At 41.3% G+C, this 26,472-nt stretch overlaps 1 protein-coding gene across 10 annotated transcripts in view; it reads right to left on the minus strand.

Annotated features, from left to right (window-relative positions):
* Positions 1-1,773: 1,773 nt before the first annotated feature.
* Positions 1,774-26,472, minus strand: part of UBAP2 (ubiquitin associated protein 2) — a 128,773-nt gene continuing 104,074 nt past the window's right edge. For 4 of the 10 annotated variants that reach the window (XM_078152992.1, XM_078152993.1, XM_078152994.1 and 1 more), the window contains exons 16-29: positions 25,632-25,671; positions 15,586-15,769; positions 14,280-14,349; positions 13,055-13,250; positions 11,559-11,650; positions 10,517-10,567; positions 6,378-6,407; positions 5,946-6,024; positions 5,068-5,273; positions 4,259-4,358; positions 4,067-4,174; positions 3,611-3,678; positions 3,044-3,235; positions 1,774-2,854 (exon numbers count right to left, since the gene is read on the minus strand). In XM_078152992.1, coding sequence (XP_078009118.1) covers positions 2,759-2,854; positions 3,044-3,235; positions 3,611-3,678; positions 4,067-4,174; positions 4,259-4,358; positions 5,068-5,273; positions 5,946-6,024; positions 6,378-6,407; positions 10,517-10,567; positions 11,559-11,650; positions 13,055-13,250; positions 14,280-14,349; positions 15,586-15,769; positions 25,632-25,671 — 1,512 coding nt within the window. In that variant the 3' untranslated portion in view covers positions 1,774-2,758. The remainder of the gene's footprint in view (positions 2,855-3,043; positions 3,236-3,610; positions 3,679-4,066; positions 4,175-4,258; positions 4,359-5,067; positions 5,274-5,945; positions 6,025-6,377; positions 6,408-10,516; positions 10,568-11,558; positions 11,651-13,054; positions 13,251-14,279; positions 14,350-15,585; positions 15,770-25,631; positions 25,672-26,472) is intronic. The other 6 variants (XM_078152997.1, XM_078152995.1, XM_078152996.1 and 3 more) reach the window with 6 other exon arrangements.

Raw genomic sequence — 26,472 nt, forward strand, 5'->3', positions numbered from 1 at the left:
TGAGAAAAGATCCATGACACACACAAAAAGCTTAAGAGCCCCAATCTTGTGTAAACTATGTTACAAATGAATGAACAGTTTAGGGATTGTGACTTGCCCCCTAAAAGTTATGCGGCTCCTAACCTTGATTACTCTACTGCCAGATCAGTCTTTGATCTAAGAACTAATATGAGATGAAAATACAATTCAGAATTAATTGGTTGGATGTCCAGACTCAGTAGTCATTGATGGTTTGATTTCAACATGGTAGTCTGTGGTGTAGTATCAATTGTCTTAGCTTGCTCCTATGATTTTTTAAAAAATGATTTGGAGAAAGGGATAGATTATACTCATTAAGATCCACAGATGAGAAGAAACCTAGAAGGAATCCCTACTGGGTGACAAAATGATCTTGATAATAGGCATACACACGTATGCTTATTGGATGAACCCAATAAAATGAAATTCAGTAAAGTTTTATATACCTTCTGGTGTCAAAACTTCAGCTTCACAAGTATAAGATGGGGAGGAGGCATGCACTGAATAGTTTTCAGTACATTTTTGTGCACTTGAATGCTCATTCCAAGTTAGTGTCATTTGGCACATAAAAACCACTCTTGGGCTGCGTTGAGAGGCAGATCCAGTGGAATAGGGAATCTTGGTATAGGGAAGCTGACTGAATAGTCCCAAGGTGTGGGTGTCATAAGTTAAGTCATTGATAAGCCTTCAGAGTATTCAGAAGGGCCAACAACAGGATGGTGGAGGTATTTGAGGTCATGTGATAGGAACAGTTGAAAGTACTTGGGAACAAAGACTAGGGAAATGACAACTGTCAAGTATTTGAAGGCCTGTCATGAGGAAGTAAGATTAGCTTTGTTCTGTTTATCCCTTATGCCCAAGAGGGCAGATCCAGAGGCAACATGGGAAAGTTGCAAATGGGCCAACTAAGAGATTGCTTTTTGGTATAGGTTGGACTAGATGGCTGCTTCTTAATACTTCTCAAATTTTTTGTGACTTAATTGTAATTTTGTGATTCCTCCAGTTTTTTTTTGTTTTTTTGCTTCCTGAATGTTTCACTAGCACTTAAAAACATTTAAGCTCAACAAGGCTCCATTTTTGTAGTCACCTAAGCATTTGGACTTTCTCCTCATCATATCCATTCTTTTCCACACCATTAGCAACTATTCCAACCTCTTCATGCCTTGCTGCATTTTTCCTAAACACTGATGCCAGATTTTTGTAATGCATCCAGAAAGGTATTGGGGGCTGGTATCTCTGCATTCTGCATACACCTTCACTTTACATATGAAACAAAGGGAATCCTAACAGCTTTTTTCAAGGGAAGTCCGGTGCCATCTCACTTCATAATTTTTCAAATTTTTTCTCCCATCTTATGTTCCCTTTACAAATATGAACAGTTTGGAGGGGCTTATCAACTGAGCAGTCACAGGGACTAAAAGCCAGTTTCTCATCTTGAGGTTTGCTCACCTCAAGGTAAGGCAACCCAGGTTGAGCTCAGTGGAGTGGAACTTGTTTGATTCCCAGCGATTGTTTTGGGTAAACTGGCGCTGTCTGAAGTTTCCTCTTTCAATGGAGCTCATCCAACCCTGGGATAAAGGAATGCCTCCTATTGTGAGGTGGAGTTGATGCCCTAAATCGATGGGGGAGTGGGAATATCAAAGTCAGTGAAGAAGCTTCTCTTCTTAAATTCTCATTCAGAGAATTCAGTGGCCAGAAGTTGTTTACCTTCAGTTCTGTGCTATGAGACCCAGTCAAATGACGACATCCAAAAGATATATGTACTCTCAGAACTTTATTATGTGGAGTTTGGGCTAAAAAGAAACGAAACTTCTGAAACAGTCACCCAATTTGGTGCAGGACAGTAGGAACAAAGCCTGTGTTCCTCTTGGGTTGAAGGGAGCTTGTTTTCTTTTAAAAGGGAGGGTGGGAGAGTAGTTGGCCCTACTTTGTGGGCATGGGCCAGGTACAAGAGTGGGGACAGAGACAGTTTCAGGAACTATACGGGCTGAGGTCCTGATGGAAAAAAAAAAAGTTCTTGGAGGGTGGGGCCTCCCCTACACAGACACATGGCCCATGTCCGATTTCACCTTAGGGAGGGGATGGGACACTTCTCCTGTCATCCGGCCAGAGTGAACGCCAACAGGCTGGGGAAGAGATGGGATGGGACAAATGACAAAATGGTGGTTTAAAAAAAAGTAACAGCAAAACCAACATAGGGAACGAAAACTCAATGGCATGGAAGGGAAGTGAGGAGATGGGGGGGAGGAGGGAGAGGGAGAGAGAGAGAGAGAAAAAACAAAACAAAACCTTGATTCTTCATGTGTACTAGGCCTTTCCAAACCTGAACTGCCTTGGCTGAGGGTCCCCTTCCCTTTCCCCCCTCCTCCCACTCCCCTCCCATGCCCCTGTCAGAACAAGTGGGTCAGAGTGGAAGCCCAGAGAGTTGGGGTCAAAGGAGAGACAAAGGGGGAAGGGGAGGATCCTCTTTCCCAACGGAGTGCACACGGCTGCAGGCTGTAGACACCACAAGTATGTAGGTTTCTATGACATTTACAAATACATACATAAATATATTACATACAACAGTGAATCAGGGGCAGGCAGATAGATGCTCCCCCTAGACGGACTCTTGGCTGAGACAGTTACTGTTTCTCCGTAAGTATTCTTCTGATAAAATGATGCCCGTTTCCAAGAATTGGTTTCTGTGTGTTGGTTCTCCTCTCAGGTCCAGTGTCTTCCCCCTTCCCCCCCCGGAGGCTCAGTTTGTCCAGTATGGAGAACTGCCGTAGGTGGGCTTGGTGGCCTGAGACTTTGGCTGCAGGGTACTGGGCTGGCTACGCTGGCCAGAGCCACCCTGCAAAGTGAAGGCCCCAGACTGTCAGGCCTTGGGGCAGGGGACGCAAAGTCCCAGAGTCCTTCTGTTCTGATCCCCAGCCCAACCTATGCTCTTCTCTCCACCCCCACCCCCCAGTCAATAACTGATCACTTTTGTGGACTGGGGTGGAGGGGAGAGGAGTCCTCCTGGGGCTTAGCCTATACTTACCTGACCGTCTTGCTGGAGATGGTGATGTAGCATCTGGGAATGGGGCTGCTGGTGGGCAGGCAGGATATGCAGGAACGGGGCCGGGGCATAACCCGGAGCGGCACCAGGGGTCAGTGGGCCTGTGGAGCCCAGGGCTGAGGGCAGGCTGAATGGTGGTGGGGTGCCCGCATGGAATCCCTGTTTGTCAAATGTCTGCAATGTGGATAGGTAGGGAGTAGGGCGATACATCTGATAAGTAGAAGAACTGAGAAGCGAAGAGTTTCCATACTCTATTGCCTCTTTGGGTTGGTCCTTCCTCACCTAAATGGAATGGGGCATAGCCCCCATCCTAAAACCTGGCCCACTCCCTCATTTTACCTTTGAGGAAACTGAGTCAAGGAATGTGAAGTAACATGCTTAAAATTGTAAGCGGGAATGCCAAGACTGCCCTGCACGACACAGGGTGCCTCCATGTTTTCCATGGATGTGACAGGCTTGTTGAGCACAAAAGGAAAAGTGTGGGGAACTGGGGCTAGGTTGAGGGGGCCCTGGGCATAAAGTCGTTTCCCCCTTCTTCCTGCAACTCACCTGAGTCTTGTTGTACACGGAACCAGCTATGTCAGGCACACCTGTATTACTTGAGGTCACTGACACCCCTGTGAAATAAACAGCAGCTGGTCTCCCTAGGGCAGTACTTCCTGCTCCAATGCCAGTGTAAGGGGCAGAAAGATGGTGCAGGAAGGGTTGGAAGATTCTGGGAGTTCAGCCAAAGCTACAGATGCTCCTTGCCTAATGTTAACAGTGACCCAAGTGAGTTTAGTAAATAAAAATGAACACCACCCCACCAAAATGGAAAAAAAACCAAAACCCAAAAAAAATTAAAAAAAACCCCAAAACCAAAGCAAAAAAAACCCCATAAAGAAACCAAAACTTACAAAAAGAACTTTATGTAGATTCAGCTGTTGCTGAGAAACAAGCAGTGGAATTATGGGGAACTCTTGAGGGAAAAGGTAGGAAGAAAATGGGTTAAGGTCAAGGCACTACCTTTTCCAGGTCCAGAACCAGCAGACTTGTTTTGTGCTGGTGATGAACCACTATAGGCTCCTTTGCTGTAATCTCCAGCTGCCGTCCCCTGGGTCAAGTCATCATAACCTGCCAGGCATCAGGAATGGTGAGCACAGTAGGCTTGAGAGGAAACCCAGTCCCAAGTCCTCTCTCTTGGCCTTGCCCCCTCACCTGCTCCATAGCTGTGCTGGCCATAACCACTGGCCTGCTGAAAGGGGGCAGTGGCGGTGTTCAGATTCACTCCATGCTGTTTAGCTGAAGCAGGAGGGACCTGAAGGGGGCAGGGAGACACAATTCTGGGGCAAGGACATTGATAAGCAGCAACACCTGCAGTTTTCTTTCTCCATGCCTTTCAACATGATACTTAGGTGGTTATCCCCTTTCAGGAAACCTGTCTTAACCCTAGTTAAGTGCTCTTCTGTGTCCCCAAGACAGTAACCTGCTCTGCAAGTATGAGACTGAGAAGGATTTTTCTAAGTTGGGGTCAACCTGTGAGACAGAGATGTCTTGTACAGATTAAAATAACTGCTTCCAAAAGGGGTAAGGAATGATTTCCTACTGGGTGCCTGGGACAGCTGAAGTGATATTCTAGCTACTGAAAATGGCAATGTATGAAGCAACCCATAAAGAGCAAGGAATCAAGGCAGACCCTAGAGAAACTGATCAAATTCTATCTCCAATACGGTGATCAAAACAAAACAAAACCCAAGAAGAATGTTTCTTGAACGGCATTCTTTGGTTAAGAATGGCTATTGGGGAAGCAGAGAGGCAGAGAAGCTTGGCCACTAGAGTCAAGAATTAGAATGAACCTTGCTCAATGTGGGAAGACCCTCCAAAATAACCCAACTCCATTTTTGGATAATTAGCTGCTAGTGGGAAGCAGAAACTTTCCTCAAGACCACGAACCATCGCTTCTGACACAGCCTTTTGCATGGCTGAAAGCTGTTTTTCTGTCCCCAAACGTGCACCCACATACTCACAAACATCGTTGGCCCATACTGGAAGGCGCTGGGCACGCCAGCATAGTAGGGGAGGCCAGCGTAGCTGTAGCCGGGAGGCAGCGTGGGGTTGAGAAAAGGCTGTTGCGCTGTGTGGTGGGTCTGAGATTGGTTCTGCTGCGGCTGAGCCAAAGTGGTGGTGGGAGCAGGGGATGCAGAATCTCCACGGCCAAACTTAGTTACGTCACCTGCAGGGGGAAGGCAGCAGGTCCAAGAGCTGACCTCTTTTACCTTGCAGGAAGCAGTCCCAGCTGAGCAGGAGATGTAGGGATGTCCAAGGGCAGGAAGACAGGATCCAGGTCTCCTACCTAGCTCAGTGCTGGCCCCATTCTGACCACTCCCTTCCCTCTCGAAGCAGCAAGAGAGAACAGAAAGACTCTGGCCCAATGGAAGAATATACAAGAGTGGATGGGGTACAGGGAAAACTGCCGAGTCACTGTAACTTATGTCAGCCTTCCTCCTCTCCGACTCAAGGTAGCAGAAAGGCTTGGCCCCTCTTGCAAATACACCATCTGATTCTATCAGCATCTAGCCTGGGGCCCAGACCGGTAAAGTGAGTTGCCCAAAGTCACAAAGGGATCCAGAACCAGAACATCCAGCGCTCTTTTTATTACACCACAGCTGAAAGCAAAAGTTATTAGGGATGGTCCCCTTCACAGGACAGACAGGGAATGGTCTTAGATCCGACTGCTTTGTGGACAGTCACAATGTTACCTACAAAGAAAAGATGGGCAAAGTGGATTCTAGTTCACCTAAACCCTACGTTTTGGGATCGGTACCACAAGCCTCAAGGTGGCCCTGAAGCAGGGATGGGAGAGAAAAATCCAACCTAGTCACATCTTCCCCGAAAAGGCACAAACCTGAGTATGGGTTATTAGCAAGGCTCCCATCTCTGCCGGTGAGGGTCGCAGGAGCAGGGAATGTAATTCCATAATAATCCTGGAAGAGACACCCCCAAACAACTCGATCAACCCCAAACCACCACAGGACAGCACAAACCCCCAGCAGGCAAAGGCACACGGCAGCACCAGAACGCACAGCGATTCCAACACACCTGGGACAGGGTTGGGGCAGGGGGGAGGGATTTCAAGGGGAAGGACAGACAGACACAGCCCAGGCATGGTCAGAGTCAGATGGGACCTGGCCAGGATGCCTAGGTACCCAATCCCACACACTCCTGTTTCGTACCTTAACTGGCTGGCTGCAAATGCTACAAGGCCTAAAAAATGCTACTCTTTCCTAAATCAAAGACTCAGAACAGCAGCTAAAAAAGTTGATTGAACAGTACAAACCTGAAAAGGAGTCATCAGTAGAGGAGGTGCCTAAAGGGTTAAAAAGGGGACAGCCAAAAATCAGGGGGGAGGTACGCGAGGGTCGGGCTGGGAGGGCAGACTCCCCCCAGTGCTAGCATTAAAGGAAATGATGGACTGAGAGCTTGTTAAGACTTTGGTGTTTGTCTACAATCAGCAACATGACAGTGAGTTATGACAACCATCACACCCACCACCCTGGGGCTGAGGCAACCGCACTGACACCTGGAGAGCATAGGAGGAGGAACGTGGAGAAGGCAGTGACTCTATGTATGAGCAGCAGCAGCAGCAGCAGCAGCAGAGATGGCAAAGTTCAGCAAGTTCCTCCCCCCTCCCCCTTCCCCCCTCCCCCAGGGGGCTGGGATAGAAGAAGAGAGATGTCTTATGCCATGTTATTGCTGCCCAATCCAACCTCCCTATCAAAGCCTGGTGAACACTCCTCCCTCTCTCCCTCTAACAGGTCAAAAGCAGGGGCCAGCAGCAATAAAGCCACCACATGCTTTTGGGGGTTGGGTGGGGTGACATTTCGACCAAATTGAAGGCACTTTTGGCGAAGGGTCGTGAAGAGCTGGCTAGAAGACCTCAATGTCTTATCTTTAAGGTTTAACACACATTAACCATCAGCTACTAATGAGATTATTTTTAATTGGGTGGAGCCTATGCTCTGGAGAATGCAAACTGAATTACAAGCAAGTGGTTATGGAAGGGAATCACCTTCCTGGGAAAATGATCACAAACAGAGGGTCACCTTTCTCCAGGGCTGGGGTTTTTTGGCAGAGAGGGCCTACCGGGTAATGTGAAAACTAACCAAAGCCCCATGGAATACAGGCAGAAGTGAGCTGCCAAAGCCACTCAGTATGGCTGCATAGCATAATAAATAATAATGTAACTCACATTTATATAGTGCTTTATGGTTAACAAAGAATTTTCCCCACAACAACCCTGTGAGGTAGGTAGTTATGGCATTATCGACATTTCACAGAAGAAGAAACTGAGGCTCAGAAGTCAAGTGACTTGCCCAAAGTAGTAGAGCGAAGAAATGGCAAAGCTCCTGGGTCAGTGCTCCTCTCACTACACCAGGCTGCCTCTCTTACCACTGGCTTGCTAGAGGAGGACTCCCACCCCACTGGCTAAGTGCACACAAGTCACTGCTCTCATCTAGTTTTACATGGCTGTGTCGAGAAAGAAAAAAAGTAACTTAAGAGAAACAACAGCCTTCTTCTTCCTCCTCCTCTTCTCCTGGGCAGGAAGCAGCCATGACTAAATAGGAACTCAAAAGTGTGTTACATGGGGGAGGGTTGTGAGATCTGGCACTTAAAACGGACTCCTGGAGGCCTCCCTGAGGGAACTATCTCCTATGTGGCCACCACTTGTGCTAGGCCAAGGCTGAAGACCTATGAGCTCTGTTTTAGGCCACTGCAAATTACTGAGCCTGAATAAATGTGGCCTTAAAATTCATCAGGAATGCATTACGAACACTGACCAGAAGACTAGTCAGAAACTTGGTGCTCCACATTTGCCAAGAAGAGAGGGAGTTATCTGCATCTTCAGAGCTGTTCCTAAATGCTACAGAAAGAACATGCTTTGTATACAAAAAATGCCTAGTTACTTTGCCATACATAATCTTATCGCTGAAAAAAAGTGGGCCTCAAAGTTCTACAGATTAAAAATGACCACACAAAATTGAAAATGGTAGAACTCTTTAAATGCAAAGAATGGGGAAAACTCTGCAAAGCTCAAAAAAGATAAAAAAGGAAAATGGGTCTTGTTTTTAAATAGAGACAACCGCTGGGCAGATCCCTTCATCTCAGTTTTGAGTTTTCTCACTGGCTATTATTACTGTTGCTTTTCACTCAAATCTACCATGCCTAGAACCTTCCTTCGAAGCAGCTCCTACACACTGTCTCCAAGGGTTTCCTCTGGAGTGTCTTAACCAGCCAACACAACCTGCAATTCAAATCCTCAGAAAGTCTTAAAGTTATCAGTCATTTCCAAAGGCCAAATGTCAAGGCACTAACTTGAGAAATCTGTCATCAAGCTTCATTGTCATCAGCAAAAAACAACTTGCAGGTTTGGTGGGAGAGGGTAATAAGGATTCCCTCGTGAGAGGTTCCTATAGACACTTGACTGAGTCTGTGATGAACTCATGGCATGCATGGTTCCCAGACTGCCATCCTCAGGCTGAAAAAAATACTTCCAAAAGACACAGCATTTCTTAAAGGGCAGGAATTGCAATTAATGCTCTTGGTAGATCTGTCAAGAGTAGAAATGAGGAGGTGTTTTCAGTGGGAATCAACACGACAGTTTTTGACTAAGGAAGAAAAACTATAAGAACCAAAAAGATGAGACTGAAAGCTTAATAATTTGGTCCTAGGCAATACATCCACCTGCTTATGATACCAGTGGGGAAATAAATTATCTCAATTTAGGAGACAGGGTTTATAAAATTACTTTTAAATCCGTTGTGACTACATTCTGTCAAGTAATATTCTCAGAATTCAGAATGACTGAGAAGAGTTAACTGGCATTGTTTTTAAAAGGTTCAGAAAAGGAAAAATTTAGAAAATGAGAACTAAAGAGAGAAAAGCTGCTATGGATTTTCAGTCTAGTGAAGGAAAAGACTAAAGGAACCACAGGATTAGAACTAGCTGTTCTCCATCTAAATGGCTGAGAAACTGAAATCTGCTTGAGATGGTTTTAAAGAATTCTTGCCTGAAGGGAAGGGGACAGCTCTGCTCTTCCTGGCCCTAGGAAGACTTCTAAAGATGCAGGCTAGTTGCATCTAGAATGGTGACTGTATAAAATGAAGGTTGTGTTTATGACAATAAGTAAATTTTATCTTTGTGACACTGCTGGTCTGAAAAACAGGAGCAGTGACATCTTTATATTCAGTCACCAACAGGAAAAGCAAGTGTTTTGTATTCTTAGCAACTAGCAGAACTGAAAAGAGTACAGAGCCAACCTGGATTTGGAATCAAAGACTGTTATAAATCCTTTAGTTCCCGTTTCCAGGTTTTGTGGATAAGAAAAATTACCTTCCTAGCAAATGGGATTGCTATGACAATATCTGAACTAGCTAATGATGAAGTTTTTGACTGGATATTCAAGAAGGAAAAGAAGATAAAAGATTAGAGATAAATTCAAATGACCCATGTAAAATAGGTCTGTTAATGGATGTAACCATGGATATTATTTCTTAGCTTTTAAAGAAAAGAATGGAGGGTGGGGGAAATAAATTAAAGGGAGAAGGAATACAGAAAGGAGAGAATTAGGTTGAACCTAAATTGGGACTGGTGGGAAAAGAACATAAATCCTGTTAGATTTTGTGTTACTGGGGAGTATTAGGGAACTAACATAACCATATGTCAGACATGATTGGGCGGTCGGGGGTTTCAGATTGTGATTTCCTCATAGGCCACACAAAGAGATATTTAATTAAAAACATCACTGAAGTTAAACATTTATTTCCTTCCTTTTTTCTTTCTTAAATTTGGGTCAAGTTTCTCCCCCACCCCCTCGGAATCCTATGTGTAAGACCTTGTAGAGTTCTGATCTAGAGGTAACCCAAGACTGAGGCAGATTAATATGACCAGGTTCCTCTGAAGCCTCCTCCCTGAAGTACCTTATGCTCACTCACTACAGATAAAAAAGACTAGGCAGGAAGAAGATTAGGACTGGAAATGGATTCTTTTATCTGAATCTCATGGAAAAGTGGAGTAATGTAAAATTATCCTTCCTTTTCCTGGTAATCTTAAGAATTTCCTAAATCAATGGGCAGCAAATTTTTTTTTCAGCTAGAAATTACTAAAGTAAATCTAAGCCATGCCTGTGGAGACCCTGAGCAGGCATAAGGACAAAGGAAGGGAAAGGAAATATGGTGAAGAAAAAGCAATTATGGGTGAAGGAAGAGAGAAGGAAAGGCAAAAAAAGATAAAAATGGTAGCTACAGCGAAGAGGGACAGTGTCAGCAGGTGCCTACCCTTGCCTTATATGTCTGGCCCATTATGATGACGACAGTTGATGAACAACACAACAAGTCAATTCCTCCGTGTTTAATCTTGCCTGCCACTTTCAGGAGGATGGGTGTTGTGCCACAATCTGACCAACAGTTTCCTACTTACCATTGGTAGCCTGGACTGGAGCATCTGGAGATCATCATAGCCATAAATCTGCTTGAAGACAAAGACAAGCAACATGTGCATTATAACACTCTCCCATCCCTGAAGCCATAGACTCCCCCCCAAATTTTGAACCCCAGGGAAGAAGTTCAAAACTGTTGCTGGCAAGGCACCATATCAGTGATGAAGGACCCAAATGGGGAAGGAGGGAAACCCAAGGAAGAATAATTGTTACAACCCAGGAGAGAGATTCTAATTTGGACTTTATAAATAACCAACTCACCCACTGGTTTTAACATATAGCTTGCTCCTTGGTGGAAGCCAGGAAAAAGGAAGGAGCCAGCTCTGTGCTGGAGTTGAGATCACCTGGCTCAGCTCCTACAGTCACAGGAAGCCTGGATTTCTAGGTTAGGAATTGGAAGCGCCAGGACTCTCATCGAACTACATCCTTCCCCTCTAACAGGTTAGATCAGCAACCACGAACAGGTCAGCTGTCTCTGAGCACAGCTTAGTTTTTGGAGAAAATATCTTCAATGCAAAGTCTGAATGCTATGTTGTCCCAGGAGTTGAATTTTACAGTGTTGGGAGCTAAGCCCAGTTGTGTTATTCAAATCACTCCTTTGCCTTCATCAGTAAGCTCCTGTCTGTTCCTTTGAGGAATCTGGACCAAAGAGTGAATGTACTCCAGGGTTCAGGAAGAATACATAGAGTAGCAAGGGGGCAGTAAGAATGATAGTACTATTGAGCTTCATAAGGCCCTGACAACCTACAGCTCCTGGAATGAGCAGCCTTTATGCTTCTGGGGGTAGGGCACATCACACACATAACTCTGGGTAAGGAAGACTTGCCCACAGTGCCTTACCTAATAATCACTGATAAACAGCACTGAGGACAAATTTCCTATTAACAAGGGGCATAAGAGGAAGACTATAAATTAAGCGCACGTTACAATTCCAGGAGCCAGAGAAGGGGCCTGGAACACCACCCCCAAAACTGCCAAATCAAGGCAGTCAGAGCAGAGACAAGGTATAAAGAGAGTGCTTACTGGGTAGGCAGGCAGGAGTCCTCCAGGACCCACAATGTACTGGTTATGAAGAAGGGGTGGGACACCTTGTGGTAGGTTGGGGGGAGCTTTGCCTGTAGAAGCAAAAACAAACAAACAAACAAACAAACAAACAAACAAAAAAACAAACCACCAAACCATGTAAAGCAGTAATGAAAACACTATTGACAGAACCCTACCGGTCCACTGGTGATAATCCCTAATTTCATGGCAAGTCAGAAGAACCTCAGTCAAATAGGTCCTGTGATACTAACTATACACCAAAGTTTGGATCACATGTATGCTTGGGAATGGGGTGGCACACATTGGAGAGATAATTCAAAGGCTGACTGCTTACACTTTGCAACTGGGTCACTATCTCCTGAAAAGTGAATGCTGGAGCCTCTAGGTAGCAAAAGTGAAGCCACCTGCTGGATGAGATGTGACTGAATTCCATGTAGTATTTTGTGTGTGTGTGTGTGTGTGTGTGTGTGTGTGTGTGTGTGTGTGTGTGTGTGTGTGTAAAAGGATGGGGAGGGAGGGGTGAATGTGCATTAAAGTGTGAAAAACTACAGTGGTATGCACAAGATCAACTTGGGAGTTAGTGAGAGGAAAACAGTACAGGAAAATCAAACTGAGTGGAAAAAAAAACCAAAATGCTTCAAAAACCATTACTATTATTATTATTTTGCCATCCATAACCTGAGAACACTTAAACACATTCTTGAAGATAGGGGATCTTAATCTTCTTTTGTGACATGGTGCTCTTTCATAGTCTGGTGAAGTTTATGAATCCCTTCTAAGAATAATGCATTTAAATGCATAAAAAATTAGAAAGGAAGCAAATTATACTGAAATACAGTTAAAGTATTTCAAAAGCAAGGGCATAGACCCTAGGGTTAAGAACCTCTGTCCTAAGAGAATAAATATGTTCAAACAGGTTATCAGATTTCAAAAAGGCAAAATTTATATATTCATACCAAGAAGTGAGGGTGGGCAAAGTCAGGACTGTGGATTCAGGGGAGCAGCTGAACAACAGCTTGTCTTGCTAAGTTAAACACAGTACCCTGCGAGAGATCTCCCTACTTGTGAAATTACAGCTAAATCCCTTACTCCTCTACCCCCAAGAGTAGCATTTTCTTAGGCTACAGCAGGGCATGAAGCTTACCAGCTGCCTTTCATCACAGAACAATATGTGGCCATTGGGATTCTGGCAACAGAACTTGGAAACTACATGGGAAAAACCTGCCATAATTTGTCAAAACTGACCCTTTCTTGCATCTCAGACTTAACTCTGGCAGTTTTCTCTCCCCTTGGAATGAAATCTCAAGGTTCTCCAGATGTATCTGAAGCAAAAAGAATCCCAAGAACTCAAACCTCAAGCCTACGAGCATTTGAAAAAGAGTGGTATTCCTCCGCTACAAAAGTCACTCCAAAGTGTCAAGATGCTAACCCGTCTAGTTACTGTAGGGAGAGGCAGCAGAGTGTTCATCTAATACCTGAAGAAATTAAGGGCGCCGCCCTGGTGGTTGCACTGGGCACAGAGACGCTGGTGACGCTCAGACCCAGGCTGTTTGTAGTGTTCATGCTGTTGGCCATGCTGACAACTGAAGAGGTGGTGCTGGTGGCAGAGGCTGAAGCAGCCGAGAAGGTGGCGGAGGGCTGAAGCGAGGCTGTGTTCTCAGCACTGGCATGCTGACAAAACAAAATCGAGGAAATGGGACTCGTGAGTGCTTGGAAGCGACATACCAAATTAAGAGTAAACTCACTTACAAATACAATCCAGAAATTACAAGGTCATATTTTCCCTATTATCCCAAGATTAATTCTAAATGCATTTAAAGTCTAATAATTCAGTGATGCTGATTAGTGCAGCTTCCCATGCCTGCACTGTAGATGACAGACAGCAGCCATTGGGGGTAACACATTCCACTTAAGTGGGCTAGAAAAATATCAATTTGAATGTTTTCATATAACACTTAAAGAAAATCCTGGCAAGCTCCCCCCCCCCCGGGGTGTGTGCACGTGCAAGCTTTCCCCCCTCCCCCAGTGTGTGTGCGCGCAATGTGCACACATACACATACAGATACAGATACATATGTATGAAACTTTGCAACAACCTCTGGGTAAAGAGGTGGAGAATAGAGACGAAGAATGAGACATACATTTTTCAGACATGGCCAACGTGTTAATCCATTTTGTGTGACTGTTTATTACAAAAGAGAGTTTCTATTTGTAGGGAGAAAGGGGAAGGGGAAGGAGGTCAAGTGAGTGGGTAGTGATAAAGTTGACAGCCCCCCCCCAAAAGCAACATACAGCAGAAAAAATCTCAAAAGGGGACACAAACAAGATGTATATTTTTACAATAATAAATTTAATATACTTTAAAAACAGAAACTCTTCAAAATAGTTATAATTTCATGTAAAATCTTTTTTTGTTCTTTATTATGTAGTAATACTGAGGTTTATTGATGATTAATCTCATAAATACTCTTTTTTTAAAGTTTAAAAAAGTTTTAAAGTTTAAAAGACCTATTAAGAGAGATCTTTTGGAGTTAGAACAAGTCTTCAGAATTTGAGAGGTTAACTGATGTGATTTGCTCAAAGTTATTCTTATCTAGGAACCTTACTGAAATTCTCTGTCAAAAACTACAAATTACTACCTCCAACACACACACTCTCTCTTTCTCTCATCAATTCCTAGATGGAAGAAAGGACACTTACTGTGTGTGAAGTACTTGATGACAGTGCTGATGATGCGGAGGAAAGGTTGTTCTGATGACTGGACAGTGAACTACAAAACAAAAATGAGTAATCATTTCATTGAGACCAGTCATTATGTGATAATGACTACTGAGGGGAGGGGATTCTGGGGGGTACAATTTTAAAATTTGTTTTAAGATTACACATAAGGCCAACTGGAAGCTTTGAAAACCACATGCTGGGCTCTAGTATGTCCCTCCCATTCTCTTACTTCAAAAGCTATTTCAGTACCAACAACATCTCTGAATCCCACCTGCACAGGTGATACACCCTCGCCAAAACCTGGAGGTCTAGATCACCAGGTGCTGGCAACCAGCATGAGTTAGCACGAAAAACTCTGGTTCCTGTAGCCCTCTGTTATCTTTTAGGTTAAAGAGTCAATTATACATGGAACTTGTCTCCATTTCTTCTACAAGATAGTTAGAAAAAAAGTTGGAGTATCTTTTTAAGAAAGAGAAATTAAGATTCTCTAGCTATTAGTACTTGTAAAGGGCAAGAAATATTTCATTTAAGGAAGTGTGTTCAAATAGTTAACCAAACAGACCATGTTCACAGGCTGGGTAATTAACCATAAATTCTAGGATTCAAATAAAATTCTTCTGCTTAACATGACAAAAAGGATCTGTGACAGAGAAGGCTAACCGTATGAAGGTGACATCGTTTTTCAAGTATTTCATCTCTCAAAATCCATTTCATTTCAACCTTGCTGATAAAAAGATTAAGTCTGAAAAGTGATCCTTAGAGTCAAGTTGGAAATGTGTTTGGAAGTAGGCATCATTGTCTTTTCATTTTTCATTTCTATTTTCATTTTCATTTCATTGTCAGTCCTCTCCTAAACCTAAGCTTGGATGAACATATAAAGTAGGCTGGGCACGATGGGAGTGGTTTGGATACTATTTGGCTGGTGGGAATCAAAGTGGAGGCCAGCACCAGCTTGAACTTGAAACATTCTCATGCTGAAAGAGGGGTCAGAATCCACTATCATCCACCAAAATGCAAGGGGGCACTTTTTCAAGTACATGCCTTTTTTCAGAGGAAATCTAAATAAAAGAATGGCTAAGGAAATTAGTTCATTTTATTAAGCCTGTTTTTTTCTGCTAAGGTACAAGCCAGGCAAAAACCTCACCCAAATAATTTATTGTAAAAATCTATCAACCATCAGATAAAAACACTTATTTCCTTTTTGGAAACAAATCTCTACATAGCTTTCCATCAGATCTCAACCCAACCTTCCCCGCCCCCTCCAGGCCCATATATCACACTATACCTGCTTAGCTGAGTGAGGGAGCCACTGGACAAGTCACAGGATTGGGGCAAGGAAGGCAATGTGGCTGTATGTGGGGTTGCTGAAGGCAGAAGCGTAGTACCGGAAGCTGTGCTTGGCAGAGAGCCCAGAGTCGGGAGAGAGGGAGAGGTTTCTGTTGTCTTCGGTGCTGTAACAGATGAAGTAGCTGCAACAAATTTATTTAAGTTGCAGAGAAATCCATAGAAGAATAGGGTTCTGCTAAGTTCAATAATGACAGCTACATATTCAACAGAGCCTTCACCTTCCAACTCCATCTCTACTATTACTTACGATATGCAACTGTGCTAAAATAAGACCGTTTACAGAATGTGACATTAGAAATTAGCGCCCTTCACTGTTGACTAATGCCTATCCTTATATAAACTTGTGGTGTGCAAGAGAAATCAACATTTTTTTGTCCACAATAAATTCCTTTTGACGAAGGGCCGGAGATGTCATACTTAAACCTGTATCTACAACACTACAGGGTCTTCTATTTTCAACCCACAGAATGGATCAAGAAATATTTCAGGGAAAGATCTTTATATCCCTCAGGCAGAACGTATATTTAAATTCACTGAGAGAGGAAATGCTCTTTCACGAAATGGTTGAAAAAGACTTACTAGAAATTGCTTACAGCCATTATTTGAGTCAGGTCTGTGATTTCATTAGTATAGCGAACTCTAGTTAAGGAAACATCATTAAACAAAGAAGGACAGCAAGTGCTCTGCAATGTTGTTCTAGAAAATTGCCTGGGATCCTGACTAAGGTTAAATGACTTGGTAGGCATCTGAGAAAGGACTTGAAAATCCAGGTCTCTACATTCTGAAGTTGTCTATCTGTTGTGTCTCACTTATATTACTAGTCTTACTTCCTTGGACACTTACTTGACTTTGCTGATTAATGCCTGGCACCTAAACTTAGCTGAGAAGTTGCCCAAAAAAACAATTTGGTATGCCATTACAGAACTTCCCAGACAATTAGCTCAAATATGTGCCTGAAAATAAAGCATGAGTCTTTTCATATTTCTCTGAATGGGAATTAGCATTCTTTCAGCAAGAAAAGTTTATGGTAGACACCAGAGATGCAAATTTGTATAGTAAAATCAGTCAAAATTTATAACTTTTCTTACAAAGCTTAAGTCAAGATATTCAAAAGGGAGAGAGGCAATAGAGAAGCTAACAATTTACAAAATATAGTTAAAAGAAAATGAAATAAGTAAATCTAAACAAAGTCTAGGATTAACAAATCCAACATGAACAAAACCCCCTCTATAACAGGATTAGTCTCAAATGCCCCCTCTTTTCAAGATGACTCCTTTTTAAAACCAAGTAAAATTCTGACATATTTAAAAGGTCAAAAAATCCTTTCCCATTAGGACATGTTGCAGGTTTTACTTGACAGTTTTCAGAGGGTTTTACACATATTAATTAATTTGATACTCACAAGAATCCTATTAAGACTAACTGTCCTTATTTTAAAGAAAAAGAAACTGAAGCGGAAGGACACTTCATGATAGCCACTAAAGTACTGGTAGTACAGAGATGCGATTTGGAATTAGTTAAGAGAAGCATAGTTTCTCTTACTTCTATGTAAAGTTCCATGAGTAGCTAGCTCTGCAAGCATTCTTGGGATTACGGTCCTTATCTCTTCAGTGTTTTGGTGTGATATAGTAAAAAGAAATCCAGCAGGACATGGGAATTAGAAGGAGCCACGTTTAAATTCTATTTCTGACAATGCCTACTTGTAACCTGTTAACCCCTCTGACCCTCAATCAACAAGTACTTATTAAATTAGAGCTTACTCTGTCTCAGATGCTGTGATAAGTACTGGCAAAAACAATCTCTCCTTTAAAGAAGCTCACATTTTAATAGGGGAGACCACACATATTCGGATGGGTACATACAAGATACAAATGGAGTCAATACAAAGTAACCTTAAGGGGAGGAATGAGCAACTGGAAGGGTATGGGCTGGAAACAACGAGGTTTGAAACTAGTCAAGAAAGAAGCCAGAGAGTCTAAGACAGACAGGTGATAAGAGAGTATTCTAGAAATAGGACATAGCCAGGGAAAAGCCAATGGTGATGGGAAACAAGGTTACAAATAAGGAAGTGGATGTAGGGCCAGTGTGGCTGGACATGAGAGCACATGGAAGGCAGTGAGACGGATGAAAAGGTTAAGATGAAGAAGCTTAAATTCCAAACAGAAGAGATTATAATTAATTCGAGAGATATTAGGGTCAGAATTTGAGAAGGCAATGATCTGGTCAGATTTACACTTTAGAAAAATCACTTTGGCAGGTACATGGAGGATGGATTAGTGCACAGAGAGATCTGAATCAGTGAGACCAGCTAGAAAACTGTTATAAATAGTCCAGGTGAAAAGTAACAAAGGTCTGTTGGTGGGGTGGGGGTGGAGAAGGTGAGGGAAGGTGGCTATATGAATGGGGAGAAGGGAATACAAGAGAATATAAAAATGGAGAGAAAAAAACACACCAAGATTTTGCAACTAATTATCAATAAATACAGGGTGAGGGTGCAGAGCAGAGAATGACTCCAAAGTTGGGAATCTGAGTGACTGGAATTATGGTGCCAGTAATTGGGAAACTGGTTAGAGGGATGGAGTTTGGGGGGAAAAGGACATGTTTAGTTCAAGAGGTCTCTCACACATCCAATTTGAAATGTCTAACAGGGAACAACAGGTAACATCACTGATTAAATCTCAAGGAAGAGACTATGGCTGAACAATCATTTGCATAAAGATAGTAAATGAATCTATGGGAGCTGATAGGATCATCAAGTACAAGGATAGAGAAAGAAAAGGAGCACAGCCTTGGGATATAAACAGTGACTAGATGTGATGTGATTGAAGATCTAATAGAAGCCTGAGGAATGTTCAAGCAAGTAGGAAAACTAGGAGCAACATCACAAAGATCTAGACTTAGTGGGTGTGAAATAGATGAAGATCCAGCAGGAGACTCAGGAGTGTTTAGATAGGTAGGAAAACCTAAAACTCAGAGGAGTGAATATTCAGGAGAAGGTGGTTAAAGTGTCAAATGCTGTGTACTAAAGAAAGAAGAGGATTGAGGAGCCAAGTGATTTGGCAATCAGGAGGACATTAATAAATTTGGAGAAAGGGGCCATAGCTGAGTGATGAGGCTGGAAGCCAGATTACAGAAAATTTAGAAGTGAAGTGAGGAGGAAGAACCTAGTATAGCTGGGTTTCCTCAAGGAGTCTGGCTGAGAAAAGGAAAAAAGATAAGTAAAACAACGGCTGAGGAGGAAGGTAGGTTCTAGTGAGGCTTTTCTCCTTCTTAAAAAGATGTAGGAAACTTTGGGCATCTGCCCAAAGGAACAAACAGATTAGAGACTGAGGTCAGAGAAGATAACAATGGGGAAGTGGGACAGCAGAAGATGGCATTAAGAATACACACAAGGGTCTCAATTTCCTCATATATAAAATAGAATTGTTGTGAGGGGAAAATAAAGAGTTTAAGGAAAGTGCTGTGTAAATCTTAAAGCATTATGGATCAGACATTTATTACTCCCACTAGATCAGTACCAGTCACACTATAATTTAGTGTTTACCAAGCTCTGTAATGTCAAATTAAGAGTTCCCCACTTGTTGCCAGCATTTGAATACTGTTCTCTGTGGTCAACAAGTCAATAGGAGCCTTCAAATGCTTTAGCTGCTGTTCTCCTGAGGGGAACACTGACCAGCCACTTAACACGAACGTGTGCAGGGTAGATCATTTATGATGGAAAAGCTGGGAAATCAGTGTGATGTGGTGGAGAAAGCCCTAGCTTTCAAATGCACCCATGGGACTTCATTTCTCTAGGTCTCTCAGTTTCACTGTTAGGAAAATGAGAGAAATAGGGGAGATGACCTCTGAGGTGCCATCCAGGGCCTCAGTCTTTCAAGTTTGGTAAATATGTGCCTTATTAATGAGTCTGTGCTAAAGAAAGATTTAAACCCGGGACCACATAATCAAATGGATAATGCCTTTCTTTTTAAGGAAGTGTTCACAGTAAACTGGATTAAATTAAATTCTTTGCAATTCAATTTTGTTAAATACAGATTAGTTTCTTTTTATAAAACAATGAGCTCTGCACAAAATAGATTTTTTTGAATTTTAGTCATATTACAACGGTTCAGAAATATTTTACTGGTAGTTTTATTTTGGAATAAAGAAATGGTAAATGGAATAATTCCATTTTTATAGACTGTAATGGTGGTCAATACACCATCTACAACTACGACTATTCTTCAGAGCAATTTTGAACATAGTCTGCAAACCATATAAAACTGAAACACAGAGGGGATATTTAATCCTTGATTTCCTTAGTTTTTGTTGGGGAGGGAGTGTCCTATTTTGCACAGCTATGAAATGTTCCACTAGAAGGCAGGAATTTGGTTCGAAAAACATGGAGAACACCAGTGCTGTGAAGTAAATGTCACCCTGAGATCAGTGCATAAGCTGTGCCAGTACTACAATTGGAATTATAACCATGAAGGAACTTTTCAGGGGGCTTGTAATGCAATGGATTCTTTCTGGACAGCAATCAACTAACAGTGGGCTTTTAATAGAACCTGCTTTTCAGGCTCCATTCAAAGAACACGAGGCAACACACAACAGATGGTGACCTCAATCAATCAACCAACAAGTATTTACTAAGTACTTAGCTCAAAAAGCTCTGCTAAGTGCTAGGAACATACAGGAAGAAATGAAAGTCCTTGCTCACAAGAATCTTACGTTGTATTAGAAGAGACAATGTGCACATACATGATCTAGGATTCAGGGATGGAGAACCTTCGGCCTCCAGGCCACATGTGGCCCTCTAGGTCTTCAAGTGCAGCCCTCTGACCCCAAACTTCAGGCCAAAGGTTCAACACCCACGACAAGATATATACAAAACAGAAAGTTACTGCAAATGGGAGGGAACTGACACCAAAGGCTTCAGTGGACGCTCTGAACTGAGATTACAGGAAATCAGGTGTACAGTTCAACTGCTCTAAATTTCTTTCCATGCCTTACTTATTCCCTCACTTTCAATATATAATTAACTGCTAAGGTCTTACAATATCTTTTCCTCTGTCTACTCATCAGTTTGGGAGCTAGGTGGCAAAGTGGGTAGAGTGCCAGGCCTAGAGTCAGAAAGACATGAGTTCAAATCCAGCCTCACACACTTAATAGCAGTATGGCCCTGGGCAAGTCAGTTAAGAACCCCATTTGCCTCAGTCTCCTCATCTGGAGAATGAAATGGCAAACCACTCCAGTCTCTTTGCCAAGAAAACCTTGAATGGGGTCACAAAGAGTCAGACAGAAATGAAACAACCAAGCTCCTCAATTTCCACTGCCACTATTCCCACATCAGGCCCTCCTCATGTCTCTTCTGAACCACTGCAATAGCTTCATGTGCACTGCTAAACATATTTTCCTAAAGCAAAATTCTGATCATGCTGTTCTTGTGCTAAAAGGCATTCAAATGCTTCCCCTACTGCCTGCCAAATAAAGCCTAAATTCCTTAATCTTACATTAAGATAACAAGCTTAATCAAGCTCCTTTTCCAGCCTCATCTCTACTACTGCCTGACACAGGTTGTTATCCTCAAATGTAAGCTCTGTGGCTGGGGATGTCATCTCCTTTTAGAATGCCCTAGCTCCCTAAAAACTTACCTATCCCACCGGGTACAGCTCAAATGCCACCTAATTCTTGAAATCTACTCCAAACCTGTCAAACACTCTCCATAATTATAATGCTTATTCCAGTTTTGTTATTTAATGTATTATTTATGCGCTTTAAAAATTCCCACGATATTGTAGACTCTGTGAAGGGAGCGATTAAGCCTTCCTTATTCACCTTCACATGTCCCGTAAGCCTTAATAGATGGCACAAAGAGTTTAAAATATGTTTGATGAATTAATGAATCTGATTTACAGGGCACAATTAACAACATAATTTAAAAAGTAATGTAAGGAAAGCAGACTCCACTGTTTTCAAAAGAAAATATAAATAAAATATGTGGTTATTTAAACCCATCTCACAATTCTCAAAAGATTGAAAAGCACATCAGGATTTCAACAAGCCTGAAAAAATCAGTACCACCTTACAATAGGTAATGAAGGAAATTTAAATAATTTTCCTCTCTTTTTTTTGGGGGGGGAGGCTAGGCAATGGGGTTAAGTGACTTGCCCAGGGTCACACAGGTAGTCAGTGTTATATGTCTGAGGCCACATTTGAACTCAGGTCCTCCTAAATCCAGGGCCGGTACTCTATCCACTGCCCCACCTAGCTGCCCCCAAATAATTTTTCTATAATTAAATATAACACCTTATACATAAAAACCAGAAATACTGATGTCAAATCCATATTTCAAGTGCACTGTATGAAGAAAAAAGAGAACAGCCCGTGAATATAAGGGGGACACTTTATGCTCTATATATTAACTTCCAATTAATCTTATTCATAACCAAAAAACCCAAAGAAATAAAGTATATTTGTTGATTCAAATGTACTACTGACAAAATTTTTTTGTTGAAAGAAATGTATAGTTTTCAAAATGTTAGAAATAAAAGATCCATAAACAGGTAGAATTTTTGACAAGAAATCTAGGTATTTTCTATACTTGTTTGAAAATGAGAGAGGAGAGAAAGGTAAGAGGAAGCAGAAGAAAATGGCATGAAGCTAGATAATTTCTAATGTCAGAAACAAAAAAGAACAGGCAAGATAAATTTTAGTTGGGTAACCATAACTGGACATGAAAAAAAGTAAATGAACGTAGTAACCTAGTGTTTAATAAACACAATGATCCAAGCTTTCACGACAAAAACTGCCTTGGAAAACTAGAAAGTTGTTTGGCAGAAAACTACACATAGATCAACATCTCACAATAGACACCAAGATAAGGTCAAACTGGGTGCATAAGTTAGACATAAAGGCAAATATCATAAGCAAATTAGGAGAACATGGAAAAATTTCCCTATTAGATTCATGGATAAAGGAAGAGTTTATTATGACCAAAGAAGAGATAGATAGGATCTTGGCAGAGAATCTTGACTACGTTAAATTAAAAAGCTTTTGCACAAACAAATTCAATGCACCTAAGACTAGAAGGAAGGCAAAAACCCGGGGGGAAATTTTCCAGCAATTTCCCAGATAAAGGCCTCATGTTTCAAATATATATAGGGAGCTGAGTCAAATTTATAAAAACAAAAGCCATTTCCCAACTGATAAAATGGTCAAAAGATGTGAACAGGCAGTTTTCAGAAGAGGAAATAAAAGCTATCTAAGGTATTAATGACTGTGATAGAATACTATTGTGCTCTTAACAATGATGAGGGGGATGGTTTCAGAAAAACCTGGGAAGACCTATACAAACTGATACAAAGTGAAGTGAGCAAAACCAGGAGAATACCATACACAGTAAAGGCAATATTGTAAGGAAGATCAACTGTAAAAGACTTAGCTACTCAGATCAATACAATGATCCAAGAGAATTCTGAAACGACTCATATTCAAAAATGCTATCTATACTTCTAGGGCTATATCCCAAAGAAATGATACAAATGGGAAAAGGACCCAAATGTACAAAAATATTTATAGCAGCTCTTTTTGTGGTGGCAAAGAATTGGAAATTAAAAGGATGCCAATCAATTGGGGAATGTCTGAGCAAGTTGTGGTATATGAATGTAATGGAATACTACTGTGCTGTAAGAAATGATGAACAGGCTGACTTCAGAAAAACCTGGAAAGACTTGTATGGTCTGATGCTGAGTGAAGTGAGCAGAACCAAGAGAATGTTGTACACAGTAAGAGCCACGTTGTGCGATGACTAACACCGATAAACTTAATTCTTCCCAGCAAGACAAGGATCTAAGACATCTCCAAAGGCCTCGTGATGGAAAATGCTATCCACATCCAAAGAAAGAACTATGGAGTTTGAAGGCAGATCGAAGCATACTATTTGCTATTTTTTTTTCCTTCTGTTGAATTTTGTTTCTTCCCTCTGGTGGTTCCTCCTATTGGTTCTAATTCTTACTTACAACACCATTAATGTGAAAATATGTTTAATAGGAATGTATATGTATAGCCTATATCAGATTGTGCACCATCTTGGGGAGGGTGGTGGAGAGGAAGGGGGAGAAAAATTTTAAATTCAAAAGCATATGGAAGTGATTGTTGATAAATCAAAAGAAATTTTAAAAAAATGCTATACATCTCAAGAGAACTGATGAACTCCTGAAAGAAGAATGAAGTATAATTTTTTCACTTCATTTTTCTTGCAACATGGTAACATGCAACATCCACCCTGAGGAGCAATCTCATCCCCTTTTCTGATTGTTCTTATTTCTAATGTAGCTTAACACCCCCCCCCAAAAAAACCAACAATCCCCCTCAGAAAAAAACAACAGACACAAAACCCCATATTATCCTTTTTTGGTTGTCTTTAGTTTTCCTCATCAGCCTTGGCTCACTCTGAAATTTGGTATTACTGATACTAGTCTTGTGGAAATTTTGCTTCCACCCACTACTTGTTCTTTCTTCGATCTTCTAAATATTATTTAAAAATCTAAATCGGTTAGGAAGTTCCCTGTTAATTTATATAGGTCACTTGAGACAACTCCCCCTGCAAGTTGTTTTCTTTCTGTGACTCAAAAAATCCATATATGAATGCTTCCCATCCTTCCAGGCTGACTTCAATTGTAGAATTTTAAGCCATCAGATCCTTTCTATTGTTTCTCTGAGCAATGAGAAATCTGCTCTCCTTAAACCTTGGGTAGGTAGCAGATATTCTAGCATTACAGAAAGAATAGATATTGTGTTAAATAAATGTTTGCTTAGTAGTAGTGGCAGTAGCAGTCACAGTATACTGGTGACAATATTGCTGCTGTCTCAGCATCTAATTCCCTCTACCATTCATGTTTGCTTTGCTCCCACTCCTCGATTCCTCAAATGTGTATTTCTATAAACATATAAGGAAGGTGTGCCCTATAGTCTCCCCTTTATGAACTTTGCTTAAAAAAAAACTTTTTAAAAAAAACCTCTTATTTCTCTAGAATAAGTCCTATCTTTCCAGAGCAATTTTCCAGTCACTAGTTTCATTCCCAGGCATCTTCCCATTAGAGGTTTCTGATATGTGTATAGAGATCTCAAAGGTCATGGGCTTTATAAGCACTGGCTTCCTTAGATTTTAGATGACTGTGAACATCAGGTGTTTCTCTTATTTCTCTTCCCATAATAAGGGCTCACACCAAGTGGCATAAGCTTGTTGCACCTAACCTAGGTCATTTCCTATTTCCTCCTTTCCAGTTAAATGTCATTTTGATTAGATTTGCAAGATTCCAGGTAAATAAATTCTCAAGTTCTTGGTATACTTCATCCCTAAACAGAAGCTCACTCTAACTGTATTTTACATCTTGGTCCAAAACCCTTAATTCTCCTCTGAGACATCTATTTTCCCCAGCTATTCACTTCACAATTCTGCCCCATTTTCTCTGAAAGTCTTTGCGGCCTTCAAATAGCAACAGCAATGCAAATATCACCAGATCCTTTAAGATCTTCAGCTTCTTCCCCAAGCCTTCTTAAAATCTTTGGCAATGCTTTCTAGATTCCTTATGGCAGTATCATTTATGACCAAATGAATCATTAAAAGTAGCTGGCAATTGCAACTTATTTTTTATTTCCTTCTTGTTTTTAGGTGGACAGCACTGGCCCCAGTGACCTGAATAATTACTAACGGCCAAGTCCAAAGGCCCCTAATATCTTCCTCATCTTTTAGAAATCAGTAAACATCTTCTTGACCTTTCAACTAACATAAAAAGTTGGGTCTCTTTCTAGAAGAATTAACTCCTCCAAAGGGAAGCATCACAGAAAAGACACACAAAGTTTTACAGGGAACATGTTTTCTACAATTACTTGACAATGGGTGACAAGATCACCACATCATAAATCAAATGATTAGCTCTGAAGTCAATCTGTGTAGTCCTGAGGAAATCTGGCATCAGAAAAAGCATTCTGTATACTTACTGTCTAGAGTTTGCTGAGTTCGAACACCACCATGTCCATTCTGCATCGGAAGGAAAAGAGGACAAGTAAAAATTAACTTTGAAGCTATAGGAGCAGCATAAGGAATATCAACAATAATTAATTTAATAAGTAATTTATCAAATAAAGGGGAGAATGGAGGGCAGAGTTCCCTTGAACATGAATGATACTAACAATTAATGTAACAGCACAGATTATATAAAAATGAACACTGCATCATTTAAGACTAATTAAAAGTAGATTATAAGGTACTAATACAAATAACTTAATTCACTAAATGGTACTCTCAAATTTTTTTATGATCCAGGCAAGACTTATAGCGAGCAAAATGCTAGGAAATAAAAACAGAACACATTAACTACAAAGAACAGAAATTTAACATGCAGGCAGTATATTCCAAGCTTCTGTGTCAGAATCCTAATGGCAAAATATACAATTACTCCAATGACTAGGGTCATCAGCAATACAACAAACTCAAAGCTACTATCATATGAGTATCAACCTGGGAGATGTTTCCAGAGTTCAAAAGAGACATCCTTAAAGTAATGATTGTGATTGCAAAGCATCACAAATTACAGATAAGAACTGAGTTAGTCTCCAAAGAAACTATAAAACTGAAAACAACAATAACAAATATACTTATGGTAAATAGCTATATTATCATAAGGAGAGAAAAATACCTTATCCCTCCCCCCCCACTTAAGTTTATTCAGAGTAAATGGAACTATTTCCTAGAGTAAGAAACCAATTTAACTAATACGTAACCTAACATACTTAATCAGAATCTTACAAAGGGAAATGTCACATACTTCTATTGATTATA

The sequence above is a fragment of the Phascolarctos cinereus genome, unplaced genomic scaffold (genome assembly GCF_003287225.1).
Source record: "Phascolarctos cinereus isolate Bilbo 61053 unplaced genomic scaffold, phaCin_HiC Scaffold_4;HRSCAF=312, whole genome shotgun sequence".
Classification (NCBI taxonomy): Eukaryota; Metazoa; Chordata; class Mammalia; order Diprotodontia; family Phascolarctidae; genus Phascolarctos; species Phascolarctos cinereus.